Below are 27,425 nucleotides of genomic sequence, written 5' to 3'. Positions count from 1 at the left end.
AAAAGACAGTATAAGTCATTATAATCCGTAATTATGTCCCCACTGGATGCAACAAATGCCTCGTTTATAATGGGTTTTAATGTTTTTGTCTTGTCGCTCCGGCCGGACAGGGCATCACAGACAGTATAGTAAGGGGCGTAACATTTACGGCACACGCTTGAGGTATTCGGCCAATCACAACGCACTGGATAGCTGGCCAATCAGAGCACACCTCGCTTTTCAGACCGACGAGCTTTGTAAAAATCGATGTGTTTCAGAAAGGCGGGGCATAGAGGAGAAACAATAATGTACAGTATGTGGAAAATGTGTTTTTTGAACCTTAAACCGCATAAACACATTTCATTACACCAAATACACAAAATAATTTTCTTTTTAGCAACATCATACGACCCCTTTAATTTATTGATTATGAAATGCTGACCATAATAATAAAATTGGAGTCTTTTAAATACATTTTTTATTTATTTTTTGCTGGAATGATATTAAATTATTCTTTGTAGGTTTGACAAAAGTAATGTTTTAACTTTTGAGATTAATGTTATTTAATTCAGATACAACACTTGCAGTATTTAATGAAGCAGTTATTATGTCTAATTATGTTTCATTTTCTTTCTAAAAAACGGTCAGAACCATTGCAAGAGCACATGCTTCTGTCATCAGTACTACAGTATTGTCACTATACTGCTTAAAGGTTTGGGCTCACTAAGATTTGTTTAAAAGAATTTTATTCAGCAAAAATGTATTAAATTGATTAATAGTGACAATAAAGATATTCATAATGTTACAAAAGGTTCTAATTTAAATAAATGCTGTTGTTTTGAACTTCATTAATGAATAAGGAAATAAAAAAGAAATAGATTGCCCTGCTTGTGATTATTTGTCAGAATTTCAGATACATAAAAGAATGAGATGGAAGTAGCTAGAAGGCTGAGTTTGTGTTGCAAAACCGCTTATGTGTGTTGTATGTCTCTGAATCATTTGTCATGATTCAGTATCAGCCTAATACTCCTACAATGAGCTCCTAATACCTGCATGTCTCTGGTGTTTTCCCTTCTTGCTCTCGTTTTCTGACAGAGGGAGACTTGACAGATCCAGTCAGTGGGCCCCGCTCCTCTTTAGGTTCGGACCCTCAGACTGTTGTCAGCGACTGCGTTGTAATGAGGGCCGCTGCAGGCACCATCAGGACCACATCTCTGCCACGAAGCCCTACATTTCGGCACAATCCCTTCATTGAGGACTCAGACACTAACACTTCAGCTGACGTCACCCCAGTGCACATGGCTAGCTGTCATGCTTCCAAAACAGGAGAAGATGCTGAGATCACCAACACTGAGCTGGAAGTCATTAGGTGTGTCTTGAGCATTAGATCTAATGGTCTAGGATTGTAGTAGCATATCAGTCACACATTATTAGTTGAAATGGTGAAGTGTATAATTTGTGTATGTGTGTGTGTGTTACAATACTTCTCTTTCAGTTTATAGGTCAACTTCTCAAAGACTGTAGATGCTGGCATTTAAAAAAACAAAAACAAGAAGCAGTTTGAGATGTCAGTTTGTAGCTCAACCAGTGGTGTGAGCTTATCTAAACCAATTAAATCTGTAATACTTGGAAAAAGCCATCTGTTAGCATTCCCTTTGATCTTTATGGCAGTTTCATGGGTAGCGCATCCTGGTGGAAGTCTAGTTTATGGTTTAAGAGCCCTCCAAAACAAACAGTCAATGGCAAAACATATTTACATGACAAAACATTTAATAAAATACATTTACAATTTTGTATGTTGCTTGAAAAAAATGTATTTAATCAGAATGAACGGATACTTTTGAATGGCCATCAATGGAAAAAGACTTTTGCAATACTATTTGGTCCCTCTAGTCCCTCTATGACCCACTTGACCTTCCAGCTCCACTTAAATATAATGTTCTTGTTTATTATTTCACAATGACATAATGCTACATAGTTTTAACATTAGGTATATTAATTTATTTTTCTGTTTGGTTTTCCTTTGTTGTGCTACAGAATGGCAAGGCGCAGAAGACCTGGTAAGAAACGAAGGGGAAGAGGGTTGACAGACTCTGTGAGCAGCGAGCAGAATGTCACCTCTCCAGACACAGCTGACACTGAGGAATGCCTTCAGATTGTAGTTGAGAGAGACATTGTAGTAGACAATATTAATATGGACTGTCGGGGTCCTATGGAGGGGCCAATTGGTCCTGGATCAGAGTCTGTGAGGAATGGGAGACAAAAAGGAGAAGATGAAGACCCGGAGGCAGGGCTGAGGCTCCCTGAAATGACGGACACTTCTATGGACCGTGTGGGCGAACCCCTCCGTGACATCATGGACAGACTGAACGGTTCTTTGGATGGGGAAAGCTGGCAGCGAAGTGAAGGTGAGGAGGAAGTGGATGGAACTCGTACTAGTCACGATGGACTCCCCCATCAGCGGCCCTTTCGAGAGGACTCGGGCGGTGAACCTCCAGACCCAATCCGTAGCTTCCTGCAGGCCCCCCTGCCACCTGCGGACTTCTACTGCTTTACCTCCCAGAGTCCAGACCTTGCTGCCTCGTGTGGTGGGCACAATGACTCTGCAGGGAATGGCGAGTCGCAGGATGTTCCTGTTGGCGATGAAGATGAGGGAAAAGCAGAAACACCAGCTGCAGGGCAGGATCCCTCCATCCCCATAGAGACGTCAGCTGAGGAGGAACCGAGTAAAGAAGAAAAGCAGGAGGAAGATAAAGACCACACAATACAGAGCTCTCATGCTGCAGAGTTTAAGTGAGATTGTAAACTGATTGTAATCAGTGACTAATTAGGTTTGGAATAGCTCTATTGACGCAATATGTGATTTATTAAGAGGTTAAGGTATTTGTTTTTTTGTTTGTTGTACAGGGTGGATAACAATCACCTTCTGCTGCTCATGATTCACGTTTTCAGGGAGCATGAAGAACAGCTCTTTAAGGTGAAACGCTGCTTGATTTAACATAACTGAATTGATAACTTTGTATTTACAGTTTTACATTGTGTCCATGCTGCAGCATACCCATTTACTCATTTTACCCATTTATCGTACCATTTTATGACCCAATCGCTCAAACCATATTCAGAGGTGATCAGAAGTGACCACATCGCTTTTGTAGTTCAGATCCTGATGTATTCCTGACAACATTGAAAGTCTGCCTACTGTTCCAAAACAAATGCTATACTTATTTTGAGCTATTTTTAATGCAAGTCAGATGGGAAAATCAAAAGAGGTCACATACTGATTTTTTTTTAATGTTTGGGATCTGCAAGATTTAAAAAATATATTTTTGAAAGTGTCTTGTGCTCACTAAGGATGCATTAAAAAAATACAGTAAAAAAATAATATTGTGAAATACGTATTATTACAATATAAAATAATTGTCTATTTTAATAAAATTTTAAAATATAATTTATTCCTGTGATGGCAAAGCTGAATTTTCAGCAGCCATAACTCCAGTCTTCAGTGTCACATGATCCTTCAGAAATCATTCTAATATGCTGATTTGGTGCTCAAGAAGCATTTCTTATTATTATCAATGTTGAAAAAAGTTGTGCTGCTTAATATTTTTATGGAAACCATGAAACATTTTTTTTTCTCAGGATTCATTGATGATCAAATAATTATTTATTTGAAATAGAGCCCTTTTGTAACGTTGTCAATGTCTTTACTGTCACTTTTCATGAATTTAATGCATCCTATCTAAAAAAAAAAAGTAAAAAATAAAGACAAATAAAAATCTTACTGACCCTAAACCAGGGATCCTCAAATCTGGCCCACGAGATCCACTTTCCTGCAGAGTTTAGCTCTAACCCTAATCAAACACACCTGAGCATGCTAACCAATAGGCTTGTTTAAGGTCTTGACTGCGCTTATTTCACTCCTCCCCTCACTGCAGCCGCCTACTCTCGCCTACATTTCAGGCGAGGCGAGGAGCATCTCAAACAAGCCTAATGTCTTCAGGATCATTAGAAAATCATAGGTAGGGGAGTTTGATCAGGGTTGGAGCTAAACTCTGCAGCGCATTGGCCCTCCAGGGCATGATTTGAGGAACCTTGCCCTAAACATTTCAGTTATCCTGTACATATACCGGCTCCGGCTCCAGGAATATGGTTGGGAACCTCTGTTGTAAACCAGTGTTACCTATTGATTGGTTTGCAGTTTTACATTTAATTTCAGATGGTGAGGATGAGCACAGGCCACATGGAAGGAGATTTGCAGCCTCTGTATCTGCTGTTGACGGACTGCTACATTTACCTCTTGCGAAAAGGTCAGCAAACCTTTAGTGGAAGAGCAGGACATTGTTATATGTCTACAAAAACGCTTGTTTGCATTTGTTGTTGTGTCCCATTGATTTTCAGGGGCAGCAGAGAAGCCTTATAAGGTTGAGGAGGCGGTATCTTATAACGAGCTGGACTACATCTCTGTGAGTAAACAACCTGAAGCCTAAATGATCAGTTTGACTTGCTTAGAGATTAAAGCCCTTGTTTGTGCTTTAGGTGGGACTTCACCAGCAGACTATCACTCTAGTGTGCACTAACAGAAGACGGCAGTTCCTTTTGGACACAGCCGACTCATCTCTGACTGTGTAAGTTTTTTAAATTAAAGGGTATCCCCATGAAGGTGATTAGTATGCATGTCTTTGAAGAGTATTTGTTCATGTTCTCTACCCAGATGGTTCCTGACAGTGCTGAAAGCAGCCTTGGAAAAGGGCTGTAGGGAGCCTCTCTGCCCCTCTGTTCTCACTGACGCCACCATGGAGAAACTTGCTCTTTCTAAGTTTGTATGCCAAGAGACTCACTGTGAGGTAAATGGGGGGGATCTATTACCCTAAATAATTCACAAGAGTCTGGCAGACAGTGGCTCACTTTGATAATCTTAGTACTTCATGCGGACTCTTTCTAAAATGCATTTACAATTAAAACATTTACATTGATTATACAGTTTAGACCAGTGGTTCTCAACCAGGGGACCTCAGCAAACTTCCAAGGGGGATGCAGGATGACTTAAAATTATTACAATTAATAGATTATTATTAATACAATTGATATTAATTATATAGTTAATACATTAAAATAATTATAATTATAATTAAATAATTGTGAATATTTATTTGTTTATCGCCCTCAATAAGTATTGTTTCTTTTTTTTCTCAATTGTATTGTATTGTTTAGTAACAGTATTGTTATCTGTTTTTTCTGTTTACTAATAAACTAATTCACAACAAGCAGCTTTGTAATAATTATAGCACATTTTTTGGACTAATAATATGATTTTAAAGTAGGCACAGTGCTTACAAGATTATTATTCTTATACAATATATTAACCCTTTTATGCATAAATTAGGAATTTATTATATCAAAGAGAAACAAATAATTTGGCATCTCACACTAAACTTTATAAAAAATGTCTCAAAAAAAAAAAATCTCAAGACTGAGAGACTATCTTCTGTTCAATAAACCTGTTTTTGATACAGACATTACAAAAGTACTTGGTGCATCGAGTAGTCAATTAAATGCACATGCTAGGACTTGTGTTATTGACATTGTGCTAACTGTGTTTGTGTAGTTACCTGAGATGAGCATCCGCCTGTATTCTCTGGTTCACTGGGAGGACCCAATGGATGCAGCAGTGGCTTCACCAACATCTCCGTTCGGCTCCAGAGAATCCAGTAGCACTAAAGAGGGGGCACTGTTGTACCGGGCCGGGAGCACTTATTTGGGGAAGGAAGTGTGGAAAAGCTGTTACTTGGTTCTCAGGTACAAAAGGGTTTGGTGCTTTAAGCTATTCAACAGTGTTTTAGCAAGCTGTTCGTGTGTCCTGAATCTAAATGTACTGTTCACTTGGCAGCAACGGCATCCTGTATCAGTATGCAGAGAGAACAGATGTTACACCTTTGATGTCTGTGACCATGGGGTAAGCTGTTGTTCCAGTTCATAATTTACACTCTTAGCAATGTAAAATAAATGTTCTTTTCAATATGAAAGATGCCCACTTATAAACATTTACTGTGTATTTGCGTGTGATTGTGTTTGTTATAGGGGAGGGCACTGTGGAGGCTGTAGGCGTTCAAACAGCTTAGAGAAGCCTCATGCTTTTCAAGTGATTCTGACTGAACATCCTCCATTAGTGCTCAGTGCAGAAAACGAACTGGAAATGGCCGACTGGATGCAGCTGCTCTGCCAGTCTGTCTCTAAAGGGGTAAGCTGCAATCATGCACACATTAACCTTTTTTTTACTGGATGCATTTCTGCTAGTTCTTGCAAAACAAGATCTCTACAGTTTTTGGTGCGGAGTATATAAAAACGGCATTATGAGTACCCGTCATACACTACGTGATTTTCTGTCAAATCTGTCAACTCAAATCTGCAGACTGGCTCTGACTAGTATTGACTCTTCTGGACTGTAAAGTGGGGCAAAAATCTGAGCAAAATTTGTCTAGTGTATTCCAGCCTATAGTGGATGCTGTAGATATTGTTTTCTTAGTATAGCCTGTCCAGAATTAACCAGAATGTTCCTCAGATTCCCCAGATGTTGACCACTATTCTTTATTCTTGTTTCTCAGATTATTCCACAGGGAGTAGCTCCTGCACCCTGTATTCCATGTTGCCTTGTACTCACAGACAGGAAGTTGCTCACATGTCACCAAGATTGCCAGACCAGTTTTTTCCGTTCTCTAGGAGGGGCTGATCTGAACGATGTCACAGCTGTTTGCCTAGAAGAGGATAAAGAATACTGTGTCATTGTAAGAGTTCATTCAGATTGTTGTGTGTCAGATGTCTCTGTGAACAGATGTTTGCTGTTTATAGTTTCACATCTACAAATAAACTCCTCACATTTAGGGTGTTCCTTGGTTTTTTTCTGGAAATGTGTGCTTGTTATTATGAATCACATTAGTTTAATAAAAGCAGAAGCTTTACTTGGTGATTGTTTTTTTGTTTTTTTAAACATGCACTAATCACACTTTCTGTCTGAAGGAATTTGCAGAAGATCGTGCTCCGTTTCTCCCACCCTGGGTTTTGTATTTTAGCGGATGTGAGGAGCGAGATCGGCTACTAGGAGAGCTGAGTAAAGCTTGGGCTGCTGTTTACCAGGTGAAGAAAACACTTTTTTCATAGCCAGCAAATCATCACTTCCCAATGGCATATGTAGTTTTAAATTTAAGAAAGGAGGCCTTCATCCTTATGTTTGCTGTACTTCAACTCTACTCTTATATGTGAAAGATGCTTTTGTTGGACTGTATTCCCATAATGGATTTGTAATAGAACAGTAAAATCTTTTATGTTACAAAAGATTTCTATTACAGATAAATTCTGTTCTTTTGAACTGGCATACAAACTTAGAACGAGCAAGTTTCTCCATGGTGGCGTCAGTGAGAACAGAGGGGTAGAGAGGCTCCCTACAGCCCTTTTCCAAGGCCACCTTCATCACAGTCAGAAACCAGCTGAGGAGAGAACATGAAAGACATGCATACTAAACAACCTCATGGGGATACACTTTAATTTTTTAAAACTTACACAGTCAGAGATGAGTCGGCTGTGTCCAACAGGATCTGCCGTTATCTGAATTAATCAAATATTCCTGGAAAAAAATGTATCTCCAAAATTTTAAGTAGCCCAGCTATCAACATTGATAATAATAAGAAATATATCTTAAGCACCAAATCAGCATATTAGAATGATTTCTGAAAGATGACGTGGCACTTAAATTACTGCTAAAAGGCTGCTAAAATTCAGCTTTTCCATCACAGGAATAAATTACTATTTTGTATTTTAATATATTTTAAAATGTATTTAAAATGTAATGTAGCAATATTACTGTTTTTACTGTATTTATGATCAATATATGCAACCTTGGTGAGTGTAAGAAATGTTTTATCAACATTCTTTTTAATATTATTTATTTATTTACAGCATGAATTTCTACATGTGTGTCCAGGTAAGCCTACCGCGTAAGCCAGTTTCAGACCTATCGGTGCAGAAGAGGTGTAGGGAAGCGCTGGAGCTGATGAAGAGTGCATGGCAGAGGAGTGACAGCCTACACAGAGGTCGATCAGAGAGAGAACCATGGTGCTGATGACCTGTCCATCACTACAGTGAGCGCAGGATTAAATAAGACCTCATGGAGAAGTCAGCTCACCAGCAAACCTACTGTTTACGTAGGTACAAGCAGTCACTGTGAGCTCTCCAGACCAGAGACGATATTGAATAACATGGGCTCATATGATATTTATCTACCGGTAATGAGGCCTGACCTTGTTTACACTTGCCTTGCACAAATATTTAAGGAGTTAAGATTAAGGCTTTGGCTTTTACAAGTGGAAGTCTACAACAGGAAATCAAAAAAACTAGAGATCTAGCAGTTTTCTTCCATTACATGTGATCAGACTATATAGAGTGTAAATAGTAATAACTCAAAAGCTCTTCCTTTTTTTTATTTACTTATTTTTTTTATTAAACCTTCCCTCTTTGTATAAAGTCTATGGACAGATACTGTACATCATGCCTGTACTATATAAAGAGGTACAAACTGCTTTGTGAGCACTTGCGAAAGAGAATTTTAGTTATGAATACACCTTTGGTATTAGCTGGCTGCTTTAAGTTAACTATTTGAAAGTATAACGGTTTGCATGGCAGCTTGGCACAGACACTCAAAACATACAGAGAGAGAAAAAGGGGGAATTGGTCCGGCTTTCATTTAGATATCTACTATCAGTCAGCACTGCTAACAGTGATGGTATGGTACCAGCATGTAATTGCTGTTGTTATATTGGACTGAAGTCATTTGTTAGGATCAGATTAGGATCAGGTATTGAAATACTGTAATAAGGGACATACAATTCTAAAATATCATTAGTTGAAGATATTAAGGCTCTTGCAACTGAAATGACAGTTTAGAAGTGAAGGAGATGGTTATAGGAGAGTTGCACAAGGTTCAGAATTGCACGTTCATTTAAAAAAAAATTTTTTTCTTTACTTTTGTTAAAAGATAGGTTTGAGTGTTTTTTTTTTTTTTAAATGGCTTTAAAATGATTTCCGATCATACATAAGCATTCACAAATTTTTCGGTTTTAAGAAAAATGCAAGAAAAGGTTTTTAAAAAAAAAACACATCATCCATATCTGTGTTTTAGCTTAAATATCAAATGCATTCCCAGTTCCTCACTCATTGATACATTAGGTATAATATACCATTTCCAGTGAAACACTGTAAAGTTGTTTTAAGAATGTAGACTGGTTTTAAAGAAAGCAGACTTGAGTAAACTTGAGTAATGTGGATCTTTGACAGACTGTGATGAATGGAAGCAGAATCTCAGGTATGTTGAAGTTTGTTCCAGTCAACAGTAACTTTAAATAATACATTGCTGGACAATGATGGGATACAGTTGTTCATGAACAATTTAAATGTGGTTTTAGTTTTTTTTTTAATGTTTTTAATTTTTGTTTTAAATGGGAGTGACCATGTTGTTCTAACATTCTAATGTCTCAGATACACTAAATGCTGCATGTACATTTTTGAAGATGTCAATATGATAACAAATATAAATAAAAATGACTTTTTTAAATCGTGAAAAGTTATGAATAATACCCTAATATTTGCAGTTGTAATGACACTGACTTTGAAAGGGGTAAAAACTGTGAATCTTTTTAAAACAGAATATTGTATAGAAGAACAAGATGCTCAGAAAAATAAGGATAAATACTAAAATTATACAAACAATCCCAATAGTGGTATTTAAATAGACCATTTAAAACAGGTGTTAAAGGGATAGTTCACCCCAAAATGAAAATTGTCATCATTTACTCACTCTCAAAACAAAAAGATATTTTGAAGAATGTTGGTAACCAAACAGTGGCTGATTGACTTCCATAGTATTTTTTCTACTATGGAAGTCATTGGCTACCAGCAACTGTTTGGTTACCAACTTTCTTCAAAATAAATTATTTTGTGTTAAACAGAAGAAAAAAAAACTAATACAGGTTTGGAGCAACTTGAGGGTGTGTAAATGTTGAAATATGAAAATGCTGAAATATCCATTTAACAAATTACTACTTAATAGGTTAACTAGAAACAATAACACAGAGACTTATTTTCGGTGACATTATTGCACATAGGTGTAAGCATTTAATTTAAACCAAAATTGAACAAATGGCATCACTGCTATTGAACTAAAGTCCTCTTGTAGTTTCTTGTATAATTTTTTTAAAATTGTTTTGATATATTCTGTATATATTGGGCCCATATTTCCAATTATATTCTTGCTTTCCTCATGTATAGGGGTGGATTTCTGCAGTCAGGTGGCATTGTTCTTTTCCAGTTATCCTTGCCTCTCTACTCCTGCGGTTCAATGAACAGAAGGTGCTCAAACCCTCCTCCCTCTCACTTTAACTGCCCAACCCCTTCTCTTTATTTCTCTCCTCCCTCTGTCTGCACTGCTGCAGTAACATCAAAATATTAATGCACTTCTGAGATTGGGGGGGATGGGATGGGGGACATATAAAGCAAAAAGGATCACATGGTACATACAGAGATTATTTTTTTGAGACCGTGAAAAGTAATTTGTACTCAAAATGTTTGTCTCACAAATGCTCTTGTGTTTGAATAGTGAGAAATATGAGCTATTTGTGGCTCTCAGCCAAGCATGCTTTAAGACTGACCCAGAAGTCTGCAAATACCATTCAAACGGCTAATGGCAGACTTTAATTGCTGTTAAGTACCAATGATTAGTGCAAGATGTAAATATACAAAATGCAAATAATGGCAATGCAACTAAAGCAATGTAAAGCCTGCAGCAGAATTCCTCTCTGACTCAGCCAATTTGTTCAGGCCAATTCCTAACTTTCAGGTTGCAATGATTCAATTTCCAATGCAACGTTTTACCTCTTTGCACTGAAGGTTTTTGAACTGTGATGGTCCATCCTTCCAATAGGTCATGTACCTCTTTAGGCAATAAGATTTATGCTCCTTAAACACACAGTTTAGTGCATCTATAGTCTATCTGAGACCGGATTTATGTGTAATTCTAATGCATAAAAAATTGGATCTTCACCTCAAGAGACTCGGATGAATAGTGATTTAAGTGAATGTCTACCTGAACATGACACTGTGTTTTGCATAGTATAATCTTTCTTTAACAGGAAACAGGATATATGCATTCTTGTTGTAAAGTGTTTACATGGGTTTTTCCTTGCTGAAGATGAAAGTATAGGCTCGTATGCCAGAGGATTTACGGTAAGTGTCCCTCTAGAGTGCTGAGGAGACAGTGGGATGCAGTGAATGAGAGAGAGAGAGGGAGGGAGAGTGCAGAGATGCTGCAGAACCACTTCTGCCCTTGTTTTGTCTCATCCGCTTATAGAGGCACTTAGTGCATTTCCTCTGTCTCCTCTCCTGCAGCTCTTCTTTGGGGGAGGAATGCACTTACACTTTTATCACAAATTTAATTTATGTGCATAATTTATTGGGCGCTGATGTTCTGCAGGAGTGCCTGGACTGGAACGTGGGACTGTGTACATAGATCAGTTGTACTGAAGCTCTGAATGTGAGTTAAACGACCTAGTCTCTTCTAGCTTCACCTCAGCGTTTGATTCTAGCTGTCTATCATGCTGAAGAAGAGGAACCCTGAGGTGCTGATGGACCGGGAGGTTCTGCTGGATCTGGACTACAGTGGCGAGACTCATGGTCCAGACAGTTATGGAAGCCTGCAAAATGGGGGCTTCATCCCTCCCAGATATGTGAGTGTACTGATCTGTGTTGAACAGCATTATGTACTGATGCATACGTTTTGAGATGCATTTGTTCGTCAAAACAAGAGTTCTAGTTGCTGTGTGTAGCAATATCATCAAAGCCATTGCAGAGCTGTTCGGTTGTGTGCTAAAATGGCTAATTAGCACATGACTTTGCTGTTAGGCAACCTGGTGGTTTCTTAGAGTGTTATGTTAATACAGTATTTAGAAATATTTATAAAGGATGTATTAAAAATATTTTTGCTAATGGGTTAAATCCTTAATTGTTTTTACCTGTCGCATTTCAATAAAACATACAGTACAGTTGTAATTGTCAGATTGTCATTTACAACAGTTAGTTCCAGACCTTGAATTTGATTGGCCAAGCAGCAGTCCAACTGCTGCACCTTTCACTGTTTGCTTGTCTGTGTTTGTGCATTCTAGACAGACTGTTACATCATTACACCAGGAGGTGGTAACAAGTGCCTTTATTAATGAGTCCTTTAAATCATTCACTCAACCTATTCCTTCAAAAACACTGATTCATTTCTTTCTTTTGATTAATTTTTTTCACATTACACAACTGTTTATCGTCACTGATGTTATTTCCAGTCAGAACACACTTTATCCTGAAGGGCAGTTTGCAAATAGGCCAAGATATTTAATGCTATCCACAAACTACTAGCCTTGATTTTACACTCACCGACAGTTAATGGAGTTCGCCACCAACTACATGATTACAGCCCAACAGTCAAAGGAATAGTTCACCCAAAAATGAAATATTGCTGAAAATGTACTCGCCCTCAGGCCATCCACAATATAGATGCGTTTGTTTCTTCATCAGAACTGATTTGGAGGAATTCAGAATTACATCACTTGCTCACCAGTGGATCCTCTGCAGTGAATGGGTGCCATCAAAATGAGAGTCCAAACAGCTGATAAAAACATCACATTAATTAACTGAAGCACAAAGCATGTTTTTAATAAATTCATCTTTAAGATGTTTTTAACTTCAAACAGTTGTTTCTGGTTAAAGTGAGTCCTCTATCCATTATATTGCTTTCTCCAATGAGAAAGTAATCTCATCTGAATTAGGGGAGAAAAATGCACAGATCACTGTTTACAAGCAAAAACAGTCCAACAAATGTGTTGGTGGATTTAGATGCGAGAGGAGAACAGGGGATGGACTTTTTCACTGGAGGAAGCATTATTATGACTAATGGACTTCTGGAGCTGTTTGGACTCATTCTGACGGCATATTTATTCACAGCAGATGATCCATAGGTGAGCAAGTGATGTAATGCTGAATTTCTCTATGAATATACAACATGCTGAGTTTCGATGAACATACAAGGGTAAGGCTGAATACATTTTCATGACATTTTCATTTTTGGGTGAACTATTCCTTTAATGGTTCATGTGATTGCTAATGGTGTGATTGCTAATGATCGTAATGGTATGCATTGCTTAAATATATTACTGTTGTCAAAATAGTTGACCACTGCGGCTAATGATGAGGATGATGACCCCATATATGTTTATTGTGAGCGGACCTCAAGCCCACCTGTTCAGCCCCCAGGCAACTACTTCAGAGACGGCCAAACAAAAATAGGTAAGGGTTTGATGAAAGCGCTATAAATACACCAACTGCATTGCTGCATAAGTATTTATATTAAGCCTATTTGTTCTTGCCTCAGACTTTGTCCTGGTGTGGGAGGTGAAGGTGCGTCGTAAGCGTCGAAGTCGGGGACAGTCGCAAGGAGAGGTGGCAGAGGAGGCAGTAGAAGCAGCACAGGAGGAGAGCAGGTCAGAGAGAAGAAAAGCTCAGCTGGCCCAATGGAGGGACAAATTCATCCAGAACATCCAGAGTGCTGGACTGTTGATGGAAAAGGTTCAGCTATTAGGTTTATTTCCTCAGTGCAGTGCCATTTATGGTACTTGCTATGGTGTTGCTAATGGTTTTCTCTTTTTTTATCAGGAAGAATCATCCAGTGTAAAGAAGACTGTACACTATCTGAAGCTCCATGCTCCATGGGATGTGTTGGTGTACTACGCTGAGGAGTTATGTCTTAGGGCACCTCTGCAGGTTAGTGCCATGTTTTCATGTTCACCTCCCCAACGCAAATACCGAGGGCTTAAAATAACACTAGAATCAAGTGAATTGAGCTCTGAAATGAGTTGTATGTGTTCATTGATAGGTACAGCCACACCCAGACTACAACACTTCTACTCGAGTTCTTCAGAAGCTCTGGGTGCCGAACATCATGAAAGACTCAGTCCCCAATCGTCCTGTGGACTACTACACATGTGCCTTCCGCAAGTCCAAAATGGAAAAGTTACGCTTTTTTTCTACAAGTGTACAAGATGATCATCTACTTGCAGAAACAGATTTGTAAATATAGACATTTACTTTGACTTTCAGGTTTCTGGGCTCTGATGACCGTGAAAACTACTTCACCAACACACAAAGAAACCGCATTGTGAGTGTGCAATAAACAGCCACAAGAAAAGCAGAATTGTATTTCACATACAGTGGGTACGGAAAGTATTCCCAACCTGACAGAACTGGAGTGGATCTGCAAGAGGGAATGGCAGAGGATCCCCAAATCCATGTGTGAAAAACTTGTTGCATCTTTCCCAAAAAGACTCATGGCTGTATTAGATCAAAAGGGTGCTTCTACTAAATACTGAGCATTTTTCAGTTTTTCTTTTTTAATAAATTTGCAAAAATGTCAACAATTCTGTGTTTTTCTGTCAATATGGGGTGCTGTGTGTACATTAATGAGGAAAAAAAAATTAACTTAAATGATTTTAGCAAATGGCTGCAATATAACAAAGAGTGAAAAATTTAAGGGGGTCTGAATACTTTCCGTACCCACTGTATGTGATAGTGTAATAAATTGTTATTACATACTCTAACATTCAGATTTTTGGGGTCAGTACGTTTTTTTTGTTTTCCTTTGTTTTTGTAATAAGTCTCTTTTGCTCACCAAGGCTGCATATATTTGATCAAGAAAACAGTTTTCTTTTTTAATATTTAAAAAATTAAATTTTTTCATGTGATGGCAAAGCTGAATTTTCAAGTCATTACTTCAGTCTTCAGTGTCACATGATCCTTCAGAAATCATTCTAACATGCTGATTTGATGCTCAAGTAATATTTATTCTTATTATTATTCAATGTTGAAAACAGTTGTGAAAAGTGACGTGTAGCCAAGTATGGTGTCCCATACTCGGAATTTGTGCTCTGCATTTAACCCATCCAAGTGCTCGCACAAACACACACACACCGTGAACACGCACCTGGAGCAGTGAGCAGCCATTTTTGCTGCGGCACCAGGGGAGCAGTTGGGGCTTTGGTGTCTCACCTCAGTCGTGGTATTGAGGGTGGAAGGGAGCGCTGGTCATTCACTCCCCCCACCTACAATCCCTGCTGGTACTGTGACTCGAACCTGCGACCTTTGGGTTACAAGTCCGACTCTCTAACCATTAGGTCACGACTGCCCCACGACTTATTGTGGTACTTTTGGTATTTTTGAGGAAACCTTGATATTTTTCCGGATTCTTTGAAGAATAGAACATTCAAAAGAACAGCATTTATTTGAAATAGATTTTTTCTTTAACAGTGTAAAAGTCTTTATTGTGACTTTTGATCAATTTAATGCATCCTTGATGTATAAAAGTGTTGATTTCTTAAAATCTTACTGACTTTTGAATGGCAGTGTATATGGTGTATTAAATTATTTCAAGTGTATGATAATTGCTTACACCTGTGTTCGTTGCAGGTGTATGAAATCTTAGCAAGGACTGTGTATGGCAGGAGGAAGCGTGCAGAAGTTGGAGTTGCTCGTCTGCTGAATGAGGGGGCTTTTACGGGTGCATTCCCTCTGCATGAGGTTCGGCACAAGACACCATATACTGCAATGCGCTTCAAACGTGTCTTATTGAAAGTACAGCTTGATACACTGTCAGCTTTTTTCTTTTTTTAAGGGCCCTTTTGAGCTCCCAGGTTGTGACATCCAGCCTGATCAGTTGAACAAGAGGCAGGTACTGTACCACTATTGGTCCAACTGGTTAAAATGGTATAAGTACCAGCCTCTGGATCACATCCGTGAATACTTTGGAGAGAAGATTGCGCTTTATTTTGCGTGGTTGGGTGAGTAGGCACCATAGATTCTATTCATATTTGCATATTTTGGTTGTGGTATCTTGGCATTGCAGTAATGCGTAATGCATATTACTAATGTATTTTTATACATTAATATAATATTATTTTATTTATTATTATTATTATTATATATTTGTTATTAAATTAAATGAAAGTAAATTATATTATATTTTTCGAAACCCACAGCGTTGGCATTGATGGTGTCGCAAACCACAAAAACAAGTACTGTCAATATATGACCAATAATTATAATAACCAATAATTACCAAATTCTTTTGCTCACAGGATTTTACACAGCCTGGCTCTTGCCTGCTGCATTGGTTGGGACGTGTGTCTTTGTTTCGGGTATTTTGACAATGGGATCCAATGCCCCAGCGTAAGTGTCTCCCGTATTATCAATTAACAGTGTTTCAGCTGCTGCACTGAACTTCTTTCAGCTCTACATGACTCACACATTTGGCACTCCTCTAAGCTATTTTGCTGCTATTAGAAATAATGTCATATCAATGGGCTTTATGACCTTTATTTGTTACTATAGCAACTGTTGACCGCATGTACTTGAAGGACTAATAGCGATGGGTTGGAAATATTTGCTGCAGTTTACACCTCAGAATAAGCAAGCAAAATAATGAGAATCAGAGAGCAAGAGCAAAAATTAGGAGCACTGTATGTGTATCTATATGCTAGATATACTCATTTGTACATTCTACCTCCTTGGTCTATTGATCTTAACATTAAACTAAACTATTGCTTCTAGTAACCGCACTCTTACTGCATTCCTGCCAGATTTCTAATATTTTCTTTTGTTTGATCAACAGTTTTACCAGGACAACATACTTAAAAAACAGGCTGTATGCTTTCATTTTAGCTCTAGCATTGTTGCCTGTTTCCATTTACCATCTACAGGAAGGAAATCTGTGAGAGTGGAGGACTTTATCTAATGTGTCCTCTGTGTGAAACCTGTAAACCCTGGAATATGTCAGACATTTGTCCCATGGCCAAGGTAATCATCTCTGGCTAAAAACCTTCGTTTGGGTTGGGTACTCTATGTGAAAGACACCATATTCTAGCATTCAATATGTTTGTATAGTTTATGAAGATGTGTATAGAGTATACTGTATACTGACTTCTTTATGTAATATATAGTTGTTTTATGTTGTGTCTTTTTTGGAACGTAGTCTGGTTGCCAGTAGTAAAAAAAAAAAACAGGAACACTTGGAAATATAGTACTTCCTGCTTGCTCGTGCTTATTCTCAACTCTTCTTAAGGTGGGTTACCTGTTTGATCATCCCGGCACTGTCTTCTTCAGTGTGTTCATGTCTTTGTGGGCTGTCACGTTCCTGGAATACTGGAAACGCAAGAATGCCACTCTCGCTCACCACTGGGACTGCATGGATTTCCATGAAGAGGAGGTTTGACGTGCACAACATTTTCCTAATCAGTATTTTTTTCTTTTTTTTCTTTTCACATTTAAAAAATATCTAAACATTATGGAAGCCCTGAAGGGCAAGTTTTGTTTTATATGTGGAAAAAAAATGTTTTTGTTTGTTTTGTTTTTTGTTGAAATCGGAAATGAAGGAAATGCGATTGGACCATTGGGATTTTTTGTTGTTGCCCTTTTTAGAGCAGAAAAAAATAATATTGTTGGAAGACTCAAGAAGGCACTGTCCTTGGAATACAAACGTTAGATATTTTGCTGCAAAGTTTTAAAAATGTGGCTCGTTTTAAGGATGTTTAGATATTTACTATTAAAAAAACAGGACAAAAATATTAAGAAAAATCGTTTTTATTTTTAAAATGATTCTTTACAATGTGATTTTTTTTTTGCCCTTTTTCATGTTACACACAACAGAAAAGAAGGCACTGTCCTTACTTTAAGAAAAAAATATTTTTAAATCATTCCTAACATTTGTTGATTTTATTAGATTGGTAATGTATACATGTTTTTTTTTTTTTAAATGATCAGGAACCACCACGTCCTGAGTTTGCTGCCATGGCCCCTGCGATGGAGGAAAACCCAGTTACAGGAGTAAAAGAACCCTACTTCCCTGAAAAAGCGCGGATTTCACGCATGCTGACTGGCTCTATGGTCATTGTTATAATGGTGAGACCCACTAGAGTTGTCAGAGGTTTAATGGAGCTACAACATTTTAATTGGCCAGTTAGAAGGGAGATAATATGTCATAATTGTCACCCAAATTAGTTCCTCTTTCTCTCAACTTGTTTTCCCAGCTGTGTGTAGTGATGATCTTCTTGGTCACAGTGATCATATACCGCAGTATAGTGAGTGTAATGATGTTTGAAACTGGGAGTTCTGTTCTGCGTACTCAGGTGGGCACCCCATCGATCTGCATTAACTAAAATATGAGATAACTTACCGTACTGCACCATTTAATTAATCTCCTCTGCACCTGCAGTAGCTCTTGAACTCTGCACAAACATTTTTTCTTCCAGGCTGGGAATATTGCCAATATTTCCAGCAGTTTGGTGAACCTGGCTTTGATCTTGCTGATGGGGCAGGTCTACACAGCCCTGGCAGAACAGCTCACTAAATGGGGTAGGCTTTCTGCACACATCAGACCCCATAAAGCAACACATGCCCAGGGCTTTAAATCAAATCAGGCCAGTGTTGCCATTTTCTGTGGTTCAGGGTAATGAACCTGCCCATCCACACTTGCTTTGAGAATCAATAAGCCATTAGGACTCTAGTCCTTAGTCCTACTCTCTGAGCAGTTACAATAAAGCTCTGAGACTCACACATACCATCAAATAAGTCTCATTTATCTTGTTTCCCCAAATATGGCTCTTCCTGAAACAATTTTCCCTACAGAAATGCACAGGACACAGACACAATATGAAGATGCCTTTACATTCAAAGTCTTCATCTTCCAATTTGTCAACTTTTACTCATCGCCCTTCTATGTAGCCTTCTTCAAGGGCAGGTAACCTTTAAATTAGCCTAGCAGAACAAAGTAGTCTTTTGTGCCATCATTTTCCAGATCAAAGCTTTCAGTGCACTTTAATTGCTCTTTTATTGCAGATTTGTGGGCTATCCTGGTCATTATGGCACACTGTTTGGGATGCGGAATGAGGATGTGAGTGCTTTGCCTTTAGTTTTATGATTACAGTTTAGTGGTCATTAGCCAACAATATTTTGTAAAAAGATTAGAAATCAAAGTCATGTATTCCTGACAGCCTTGTAATAAAGACAAAATATCCACAATAGGTTGCACTGTATTTGTTGCTTTTTCAAAACTGTATAATGTACACTAGTTATATATATATATATAATTTTTTTTTTTTTTTAAGAAAATAATACCTTTATTCAGCAAGGCATTAAATTGATCAAAAATGACAGTAATTTCCAGTGAATGCTGTTTATTTGAACTTTCTATTCATCTTCATTGATAATAATAAGAAATGTTTTTAAGCACCAGATCAACCTATTAGGATGTTTTCTGAAGGATCTTGTGACACTGAAGACTGAAGTAATGGCTGCTGAAAATTCAGCTTTGCCATTTTTTTCTTACACTATATATCTGACTGAATAAATGAAAAAAGAGATACATTTCCAAAGAGATTTATTTCTAAAATATTAATAAATGTGTATGTGTGGTTGCAGTGCGGACCAGGAGGTTGTCTGATAGAACTGGCTGAGCAGCTCTGCATCATCATGGTGGGAAAACAACTTATCAACAACGTTCAGGAGTTTGTCATCCCGTAGGTGTCTCCCTCAGAGCCTGACTCTTCATCAAGTCATATTTTTTGCAGCTGTACTTAAAAGCTTATTATATTGTAGAGCAAACCACGTAGTATTTGAACTAAAAGACTTAAGTCTCAATACTGCAGAATCAAAATGATTTTATTTGGTCCTCTGAGAAAAGCAAGCGGGGTGCTGGGTGGGCACAGCAGTCTTCTGTGGAGGTGTATGTGTGGGTCAGGCTTAGCCTACATTGTGGAAAACATATTGAATAATTAATGAACATCTTAAAATGCAAAAACATTCCTGTGAGGGTTAGATTTATGGGTAGGGGATAAAAATATCAATTTAGAAATAAAACAACTATCATAAAACTACTATCATAGACGGGCTGTGTGCTTTCATGCAGCAGTACAAGAATAAAAATGTGTGTAAACATGAGCAAGAATAGCTTTATGAATACTGATTGATTTGATTATTGATTCATCTGCATATATCACTGTAGGGTGCAATGAGCAGACAGATGACTGTATCAGTGCCAGTACTGCAGCATGTCTCTTCTTTAAGGTGACAGTTTTTGCGGTTTAGCAGAATAAATGCCACACAGGAGAAGCTTTTAGCACTCCCTTATCAATAATGCATCACCAGAGTCAAACTCAGGCAAAACCGGATCTTTCCAAATGAGCACAGTTCTATTTTAGACCTAGAAATAGCGTCAGAAGAGCCATCATCATCATCATCATCATCATCAACAGAACACTGTGTCTATTGCTTTGGTTGTCTCATTCTCTCTTTCTCTCTCACTGCTTTTCAGTAAAATAAAGTATTGGAGACAGAAACGGGCCTTATCATCTGTGAAAAAGGCCCAGAAGGCAGAGGAGTCTAAGCGCTGGGAGCAGGACTATGAGTTGATTCCATGTGAGGGGCTTTTTGACGAGTATCTGGAGATTGGTAAGATGATAATATTTCACTTTTTAATTCGATTTTTGGACCAAGTTTCTGTCCAAAAAATGTGTAGCTACTGACGCTGAAACATCATGGACCTCATTCCTTGAGGGGGGCACCAGTGGCAGTCCTGGCTCATTTGGTGTTCTAGACAAGACGAGACATGACAAATAAAAAAACATTTCTAACAGCCAATCATTATATAAGAGTAAGTACATTACCATTCAAAAGTTTCGGGTTAGTTATTTTTGAGCATAAGTGAACTTACCGACCCCAAACTTTCCAACAGTAGTATTTATAATAGTTAATTTCTGTCAGTCATTTCTGCCAGTGTAGCAAAAACATATTTTTACCTACAGTAATCATGCAACTTATTATAAACATTAAATGGATGTGATGTTTCTGTATAGATGCTCTTGCTATGCTTGTAATGAACTTACAGTATTTGATCTTCATTGTTGCCAGTCCTGCAGTTTGGCTTCATCACCATTTTTGTGGCAGCCTTCCCTCTGGCTCCTCTCTTCGCCCTGTTGAATAACTGGGTGGAAGTAAGGCTGGATGCTTATAAGTTTGTGTGTGAATACCGGAGACCCGTGGCAGAGCGTGCCCAGCACATCGGTGTGTGGTTCATCATACTAGAGGCGCTGTCCCATGTGTCTGTCATAGTCAATGTGAGTGCCTACAAAAATTAGTATTTTTGATACTTAAAGTATCAAATTAGCAGAATCTATTGCCAAAATTTTGTTGGCAAAAAAGGTCATATTGAAAGGTCATATTCATATTGAAATGGCTTTGCCTGCAAAATTTCAGAGTAATGGTTAATGTGACTGCACCTTTAGTGTGGTACTTTTTGGTAAACGCATAAATGACTCCACTTGTTACATTACATTATCTAACATTACCTTTTCAACATCTTGTAAGGATTCACAGTTGCTTGTTTCTCTACAGGCTTTCCTCATTGCATTTACCTCAGATTTTTTGCCTCGCCTGTTGTACCAGTACAAGTTTAACAATGACCTGCATGGTTATGTCAACTTCACGCTGGCTTACTCTCCACCCAGTTACAACTACTCCAGTCATACCGTATGCAGGTAACAGTGCTGATACAGTTCTATAGTGCAAGAAATCTGAAATCAGACTCTTATATCAGTTATGCATTGTGAACTTGCAAAAATATATTGCCTTATTTCAGGATGTTTTTAAATCATTATTATTTTTTTATTTATTTATTTTTTACATGTTAGCCATGTCCTGATGTTTCTCAGGAGTGTCTTGGCTGTTGTACTGTTTTGCAGTAGAGGGGAAAAGTGTTAATCAAGGCAGTGAACAGTAAAATTGTAGCTGTCAGCACTTTGTTTGATTTTGTTCTCTTGTGGTCATTTTTTGTCATGACTTTTCTTGTTGTCAGATATAAAGCGTTTCGGGATGAAAATGGAAAATACACACTGGTTTATTGGGAGCTTCTGGCTGCAAGACTGGGCTTTATCATTGCCTTTGAGGTGATCATTGATCTTCCTCCTGCAAATCACATCACTGTCATATTCTTCCTTGAATTTAAGCTTCCCAAATATATGCTGTGACCAATTTAAAATCAAAATGAACCCCATTTACTCTGGTACATAATGTCAACTTTTCATTAAAGTTCCAGCCTTAGTGTTTGTTGACAATACATAAACTAATTAAACAAATGTACTATATGAATAAAGTTTAACATTATATATATATATATATATATATATAATAGAATAGAAAAAAATTTAACGTTTTTTAAAAATAGTAAATAAAACATCCATTAGTAAATGAACAAATAAAATAAAATGGAATACATTGATAAGTGGAGAAAAGTGCTTTAAACCATACAAATAATATAAATATACTATATAAAACTATATAAATAATATCACCACAATCTTTCTTATATTTATATCAGTTCTTTATATAGGCCTGTATATCAAGAATCAATCACTTTTTTTATTATTAATTAAATAAAGTGATTTATCTTTTGTCTCTTTGTCAACTAAAAATGTGAGCGACCTCGAATTGCGATAGTAAAATGGGTTGCTGATGGCAATTTACTTTGTCTGTATAATGACCTGATTGTTTACGGTCTCTTTATTACTATCTAAAAATTATTTCTATTTTGTGGTCATCTTAGTAATAAAGTGTGTGTACTCATCCTCAGCATGTGGTGTTCTTTGTCCTGCGTGTCATCGACTGGATGGTTCCAGACATCCCCGAGTCCTTGGAGCTGAAGATCAAGCGGGAGCGTTACCTGGCTAAGCAGGCACTGGCTGATAAACAGGAGGCCCTGCTGGTGAGTAGCTTTAGGTGATGTTAGTGCACATAGTGACATCCACACCCTCCAGCGCCCACTCACTGTGAGCCATGCTTGTTCTCATTACCACTCACACCAGAGAGCTCAGAGACTGAGGCTGTGTCCGAAAGCTTAAGCAGCTGCTGCTGACCTGATCCCTCACTGCCTTAGCAGGCAGCGTTTGTGCACAAAGGTACCTCACGAAACTAATTTCAAACAGACTTCTGAGGAAGCAATACGGTTTAATGATCTACAACAAAATAGAGAGAACTTTGGTGATTTGGTGAACTAAGCTACAGTTTTACTGTATCTTTGATCAAATAAATGCAGCCTTGATGAGCATAAGAGACTTCTTTCAAAAACATTAAAATATTTTAACGACCCCATACTTTTGAACAGTAGTGTGTAGTGGTATTTAGGGCAAAGTTCACTTCATTTAAATAAATAAATGTCATGATCAGTTTCATGCTATTTTCCTGTCTATTGTCACAAAAATATAATAAAAAAAAAAGAAATGTGTGTCCTAGTTTTAGCACTCTAGTCAAAGTGGAGCAAAGACCTTCGTATTACCGGTACTTTTTTGTACTGCCCTGGTTTATGTACTCCACATATTCTGTAGAGTGAGTGGGGGGGGGTTGATCAAAACATTTTTCAACCCACTTTTCTGGAAAATATGGTAGGATGATGCTCTGCTTCTGGTTGAGGTCAGAGTGTATATTTGGCTATGTGCACTGGATTCTGAGCAATGACGTAACCAAATGTTCAAGATTATGGGGAACCAAATGTAAAAGTTTAAGAGTCTGCCATTGAAAAACTCATATTGATCAGCCACCATTCTGAATATTGCCAGGATTTCAGTGTTTGTAGTGGTTATGGCCCTGTTCTAGGGCCATATTGTTTTGAATTAAACTGTCTTTTAAAATGTATTTTACTTACTTTATAATAATTTAGAAACTTTGTGTCTTTGGTAGTGTGGTGTGTACGTCTTTGTGGTCTGACCAGGCCCTTGTGTTTGTTGTCTTTTACCCAAAATAAAATTTATTAAGACTTGTAGTTTATAGTTGTCTCTGGATATTAAACTAAAATAGGAGAACGTTTTTCAATATGTATATAAAAGACAAACTTTATTTTTTAAACTGATTGTACAGATCTAAATGAATAAATAAAAAAAATATATAAAAAATATAATTAAACATGCTTGTCATCATTTACTCAAATTGTTCTAAACCTGTATGAGTTTCTTTGTTCTGTTGAGGACAAAAGAAGATATTCTGAAGAATGCTGGTAACCAAACAGTTGCCAGTAGCCAATGACTTTCATAGTATGGGGAAAAAAATACCATGGAATTTAATGGCTGCCATCAACCGTTTGGTTACCAACATTCTTCAAAATATTTTCTCCTGTGTTCAGCAGAAGAAATAAACATACAGGTTTGGAACAACTTGAGGGTAAATTATGTCAAAATTTTCATTTTCGGGTGAACCATCGCTTTAATCAAATGTTGTGACTAATTGAGGATGCCTCTAAACAATGTACTTCTTTCTTTTTTCTTCTTATTTCTCTGCTTTTCTCTTTGTATGCTGGTCCTTGAAGCAAGCGAAGCGCCTCGCTACATGAGACTGACCTGCAGGGCAAGGGCTTCTCCAGAAGGGGGCATAGTCACTAAGAAAATGCTTTACACCCTCAAAAGTGATCCAAGAGGGACTTGTTTTGAGAAAAAAAAGCACTTGGACTGAAACTTGGCTTGGTTTTGTGGTGGTTGATTGAGTGGATGTGTGTGTGTTTGTGAGCATGCATTTCAAAATGTAGAGGTCTATGCCAAAATTGTACACTAACACACTACTTTAACAAACGGCTGTTTACATATGACTTCCTCTGGCTCCAGCTATACTAAGACATGTGATTACCTACACATCTCATTCTCTCTGCCCTTCCGGTAAATGATATATTCCTATTCGGATTTAGTGGGAGGGCAGGGAGGTTTGCTTTTTTACATGAATACTAAAGTATATATTTGTACTACTGACAAAATGAAAATTGTGAAAGACATCAAGAAGCGTATTCTACATTGTGTTAGTGTGAAATGCTTCTCTGAATAATACCTTAATATATTTGCATTTGTCATGTCTATCTCTGGACTGTTTAAGGAATTATGTTTTAAAATAAAGCTAGTTTCAATAACCGTTGAAAAGCCATTGAAGTGTTTACATGCTGGAGGACAGGGTTTAAAAGGATAGTTCAGCCAAAAGTGAAAAACTCATGTCATTGCAAATAAATATGACTTTCTTTGTTCTGTGAAACACAAGAGACGCGTTGATTAATGTTCACACTGCTCTCTTCCATATAATGAAAGTGGATTATGATCAGGGCTGTCAAGCTTCAAATACGCACTGTAAAACAGGATCATAAGTGGTCCATGAGACCTGTGCATTAAATTCCAAATCTGAATAGGGATGCATTATTTGGGCAAAATGCGTTAAAAAAAATTCAAGGTTTGCTGTGCTTGTTTGTAGGGCTGCACAATTTGGCAAAAAATAGTAATTATCAATATGATCAAGTCTTTAAAAAACAGCCTTATGAGCATTTCTTTTTACAAATTTGGAAAGATGGTTGGCACATGTTGCGTTTCTAAATGCACGTCATAAGCAAGCCAAACAGTGTTGGCAAAAACAGTTTGTGTAGATCTGCATTTTCTGCGAACCAAGCTGCTCAGTGCTGCGCTTCACGCTGAAACGCACACATTTAATTAAATCACAGCCTTTGATTTTTCTTTTAATTAATTGTGCAGCCCTACTTAAAGGGTTACTCCACCCCAAAATGAAAATGTTGTCATTAATCACTTACCCCCATGTCGTTCCAAACCCGTAAAAGCTTCGTTCGTCTTCGGAACACAATTTAAGATATTTTGGATGAAAACCGGGAGGTTTGTGACTGTCCCATTGACAGTAAATAACACTGTCAAGGCCCAGAAAAGTATGAAGACATCGTCAAAATATTTCATCTGCCATCAGTGGTTCAATCTGAATTTGGCTGAACAATGCCTAATTGTGCAAAAATGGTTAGCTTGAACGAGAATGAAAATGATATGCTTGAACAAGTTAGAAAGGTGAATAAGACGACACTAATGTTCTGTGTTCCAAAGCTGAGAGCCAATGCCAGCTGGCAAACGCTTCAGATCCTTAATCTTTGGTTAACACTCCATGTAGGCAACTAATGCCCTACTTTTCAGCTCTACTTTCTGCAGAAGATCTCTGGTTCTCACATTCCATTTAATTTGATCAAACCATCAAGCTTTGTGTGAGCAACAAGCCCCTTTGAAACCCTTTACCAACCAAAAATGCACCCTAATTCCACTATTTTTTTAGTGGAATGGATCAAGCAACTCTGATTTATTAAAATCAGAAGCAGACAGGTGTTTTGATAATGATTTGTCTCTAACCCCACCCACTTAAAAAACGAAAAAGAATCTCCTTCACCTCAGGCTCTTTGACTCTCTCTCTCTCTCTCTCTCTCTCTTCCTCTTCATTTTTTGATTGTTATGATTGCTGTGCGTTCCTACGCCATTCAGCCTGCAGGAAGGGTTGGTTGGTACATGTCAAGGTACTAAAGTATGCAACGTGGACAGCAGCCCTTTCGCTTGTTAATAACGGACTCCATGTTCTTCATCACCTGCAGGAGTGACCCAGAACAGCCTGTTGCACAAAACTGACACTCTTTAATGTGCTTTCGCTCCTGAATAAACGAATTTCTTCGTGCAAACGCATCAATAATTGGCTGGAGATTAACATGAATAGGTTTTGTTTACCAAAGAGTTCAATTATATTATTTTCTGATCTTCTAGACTTTCACACAAGCTTGCTTGATAAACGACTCTTTCAGTTCTTCTTAAGAGAATAAATGAGGTGTGTAAAAGGGAGAGGAGTTAAAGAAGATTTAAAGGGCATATCTGAGTGAGTTTCGGCATGCCCTCTCTCAGCTACTTGCTGTCTTCAAACTGATACTTACCTAATTACACGCACACACACACATGCACACACTCGCATGCATGAAGGGATATTCGCATAGTCTTCTTCCCACCCTCTATCTCACGCCCCCATCAAACCCTCCTAACCGACTGCCTGCTATCCACTTGCAAAGTAGTACTGCTGTTGACACACAGGAATCCAAACCCACACCCACACACACACACTCATTTCTCCCTCCTTGGCAGGAAGGACTCTCCTATGAACCAGACGACAGCGTGTGCCTCTCTCCTTTAGAAATAAAACCATAAATAAGTGCAAGAGGGAGCCAGAGAGAACGACAAATGTCTGTCTTCATTTTTTGCTGGAAAGAGCGGGAAATGGGAGGGAAAGGGAATGATATGGAGGAGAAATCTGTACTTTTGAGTAGCTAGAACAGTTATTAGGGTTTTATCTGTCTACTGTCAACTATTTTTGTGTGTGAAGGGGATTGAAGAGAACACTTGGATCATCTTCGCTCAAGAGGCAACGTTGTGAGTTTGAGTGCAGCTGAGCGGAAACAAAGTAACCGAGAGGAACACAAGGCAGTCATGGACACT

The 27,425-nt window shown here is 38.0% G+C and overlaps 2 protein-coding genes across 4 annotated transcripts in view; both read left to right on the top strand.

Moving 5' to 3' along the window:
• The window catches only part of LOC107716120 (pleckstrin homology domain-containing family M member 2-like), a 13,685-nt gene extending 4,105 nt beyond the window's left edge, over window positions 1-9,580 (top strand). For both annotated transcript variants that reach the window (XM_016522456.1, XM_016522455.1), the window contains 13 exons: window positions 1,075-1,348; window positions 2,017-2,772; window positions 2,887-2,956; window positions 4,196-4,286; window positions 4,378-4,442; window positions 4,516-4,604; window positions 4,691-4,823; window positions 5,585-5,775; window positions 5,867-5,932; window positions 6,058-6,217; window positions 6,582-6,761; window positions 6,994-7,110; window positions 7,955-9,580. In XM_016522456.1, the coding sequence (XP_016377942.1) occupies window positions 1,075-1,348; window positions 2,017-2,772; window positions 2,887-2,956; window positions 4,196-4,286; window positions 4,378-4,442; window positions 4,516-4,604; window positions 4,691-4,823; window positions 5,585-5,775; window positions 5,867-5,932; window positions 6,058-6,217; window positions 6,582-6,761; window positions 6,994-7,110; window positions 7,955-8,092 (2,330 nt within the window). In that variant the 3' untranslated portion in view covers window positions 8,093-9,580. The remainder of the gene's footprint in view (window positions 1-1,074; window positions 1,349-2,016; window positions 2,773-2,886; window positions 2,957-4,195; window positions 4,287-4,377; window positions 4,443-4,515; window positions 4,605-4,690; window positions 4,824-5,584; window positions 5,776-5,866; window positions 5,933-6,057; window positions 6,218-6,581; window positions 6,762-6,993; window positions 7,111-7,954) is intronic.
• A 1,564-nt stretch (window positions 9,581-11,144) lies between these two features.
• Window positions 11,145-27,363, top strand: LOC107716119 (anoctamin-7-like). Of its 2 annotated transcripts, none has more exons than XM_016522453.1 (23): window positions 11,145-11,747; window positions 13,233-13,350; window positions 13,436-13,629; window positions 13,717-13,824; window positions 13,937-14,073; window positions 14,161-14,218; window positions 15,523-15,633; window positions 15,728-15,893; window positions 16,191-16,281; window positions 16,812-16,908; window positions 17,174-17,317; window positions 17,872-18,009; window positions 18,138-18,236; window positions 18,360-18,462; window positions 18,736-18,847; window positions 18,946-19,000; window positions 19,528-19,625; window positions 20,420-20,556; window positions 21,016-21,221; window positions 21,499-21,641; window positions 21,959-22,049; window positions 22,733-22,864; window positions 27,313-27,363. In XM_016522453.1, exons 1-23 carry the CDS (start codon window positions 11,616-11,618, stop codon window positions 27,361-27,363), a joined length of 2,721 nt encoding a protein of 906 aa, XP_016377939.1. In that variant the 5' UTR covers window positions 11,145-11,615. The 2 variants fall into 2 exon arrangements, with proteins under 2 accessions (XP_016377939.1, XP_016377940.1); XM_016522454.1 differs by lacking the exon at window positions 27,313-27,363 and adding an exon at window positions 24,458-25,118.
• Window positions 27,364-27,425: the final 62 nt, after the last annotated feature.

Source organism: Sinocyclocheilus rhinocerous, unplaced genomic scaffold (genome assembly GCF_001515625.1).
Source record: "Sinocyclocheilus rhinocerous isolate Xijiao unplaced genomic scaffold, SAMN03320098_v1.1 scaffold148, whole genome shotgun sequence".
In the NCBI taxonomy this organism is placed as follows: Eukaryota; Metazoa; Chordata; class Actinopteri; order Cypriniformes; family Cyprinidae; genus Sinocyclocheilus; species Sinocyclocheilus rhinocerous.
This window is presented reverse-complemented; position numbering and strand designations above follow the sequence as displayed.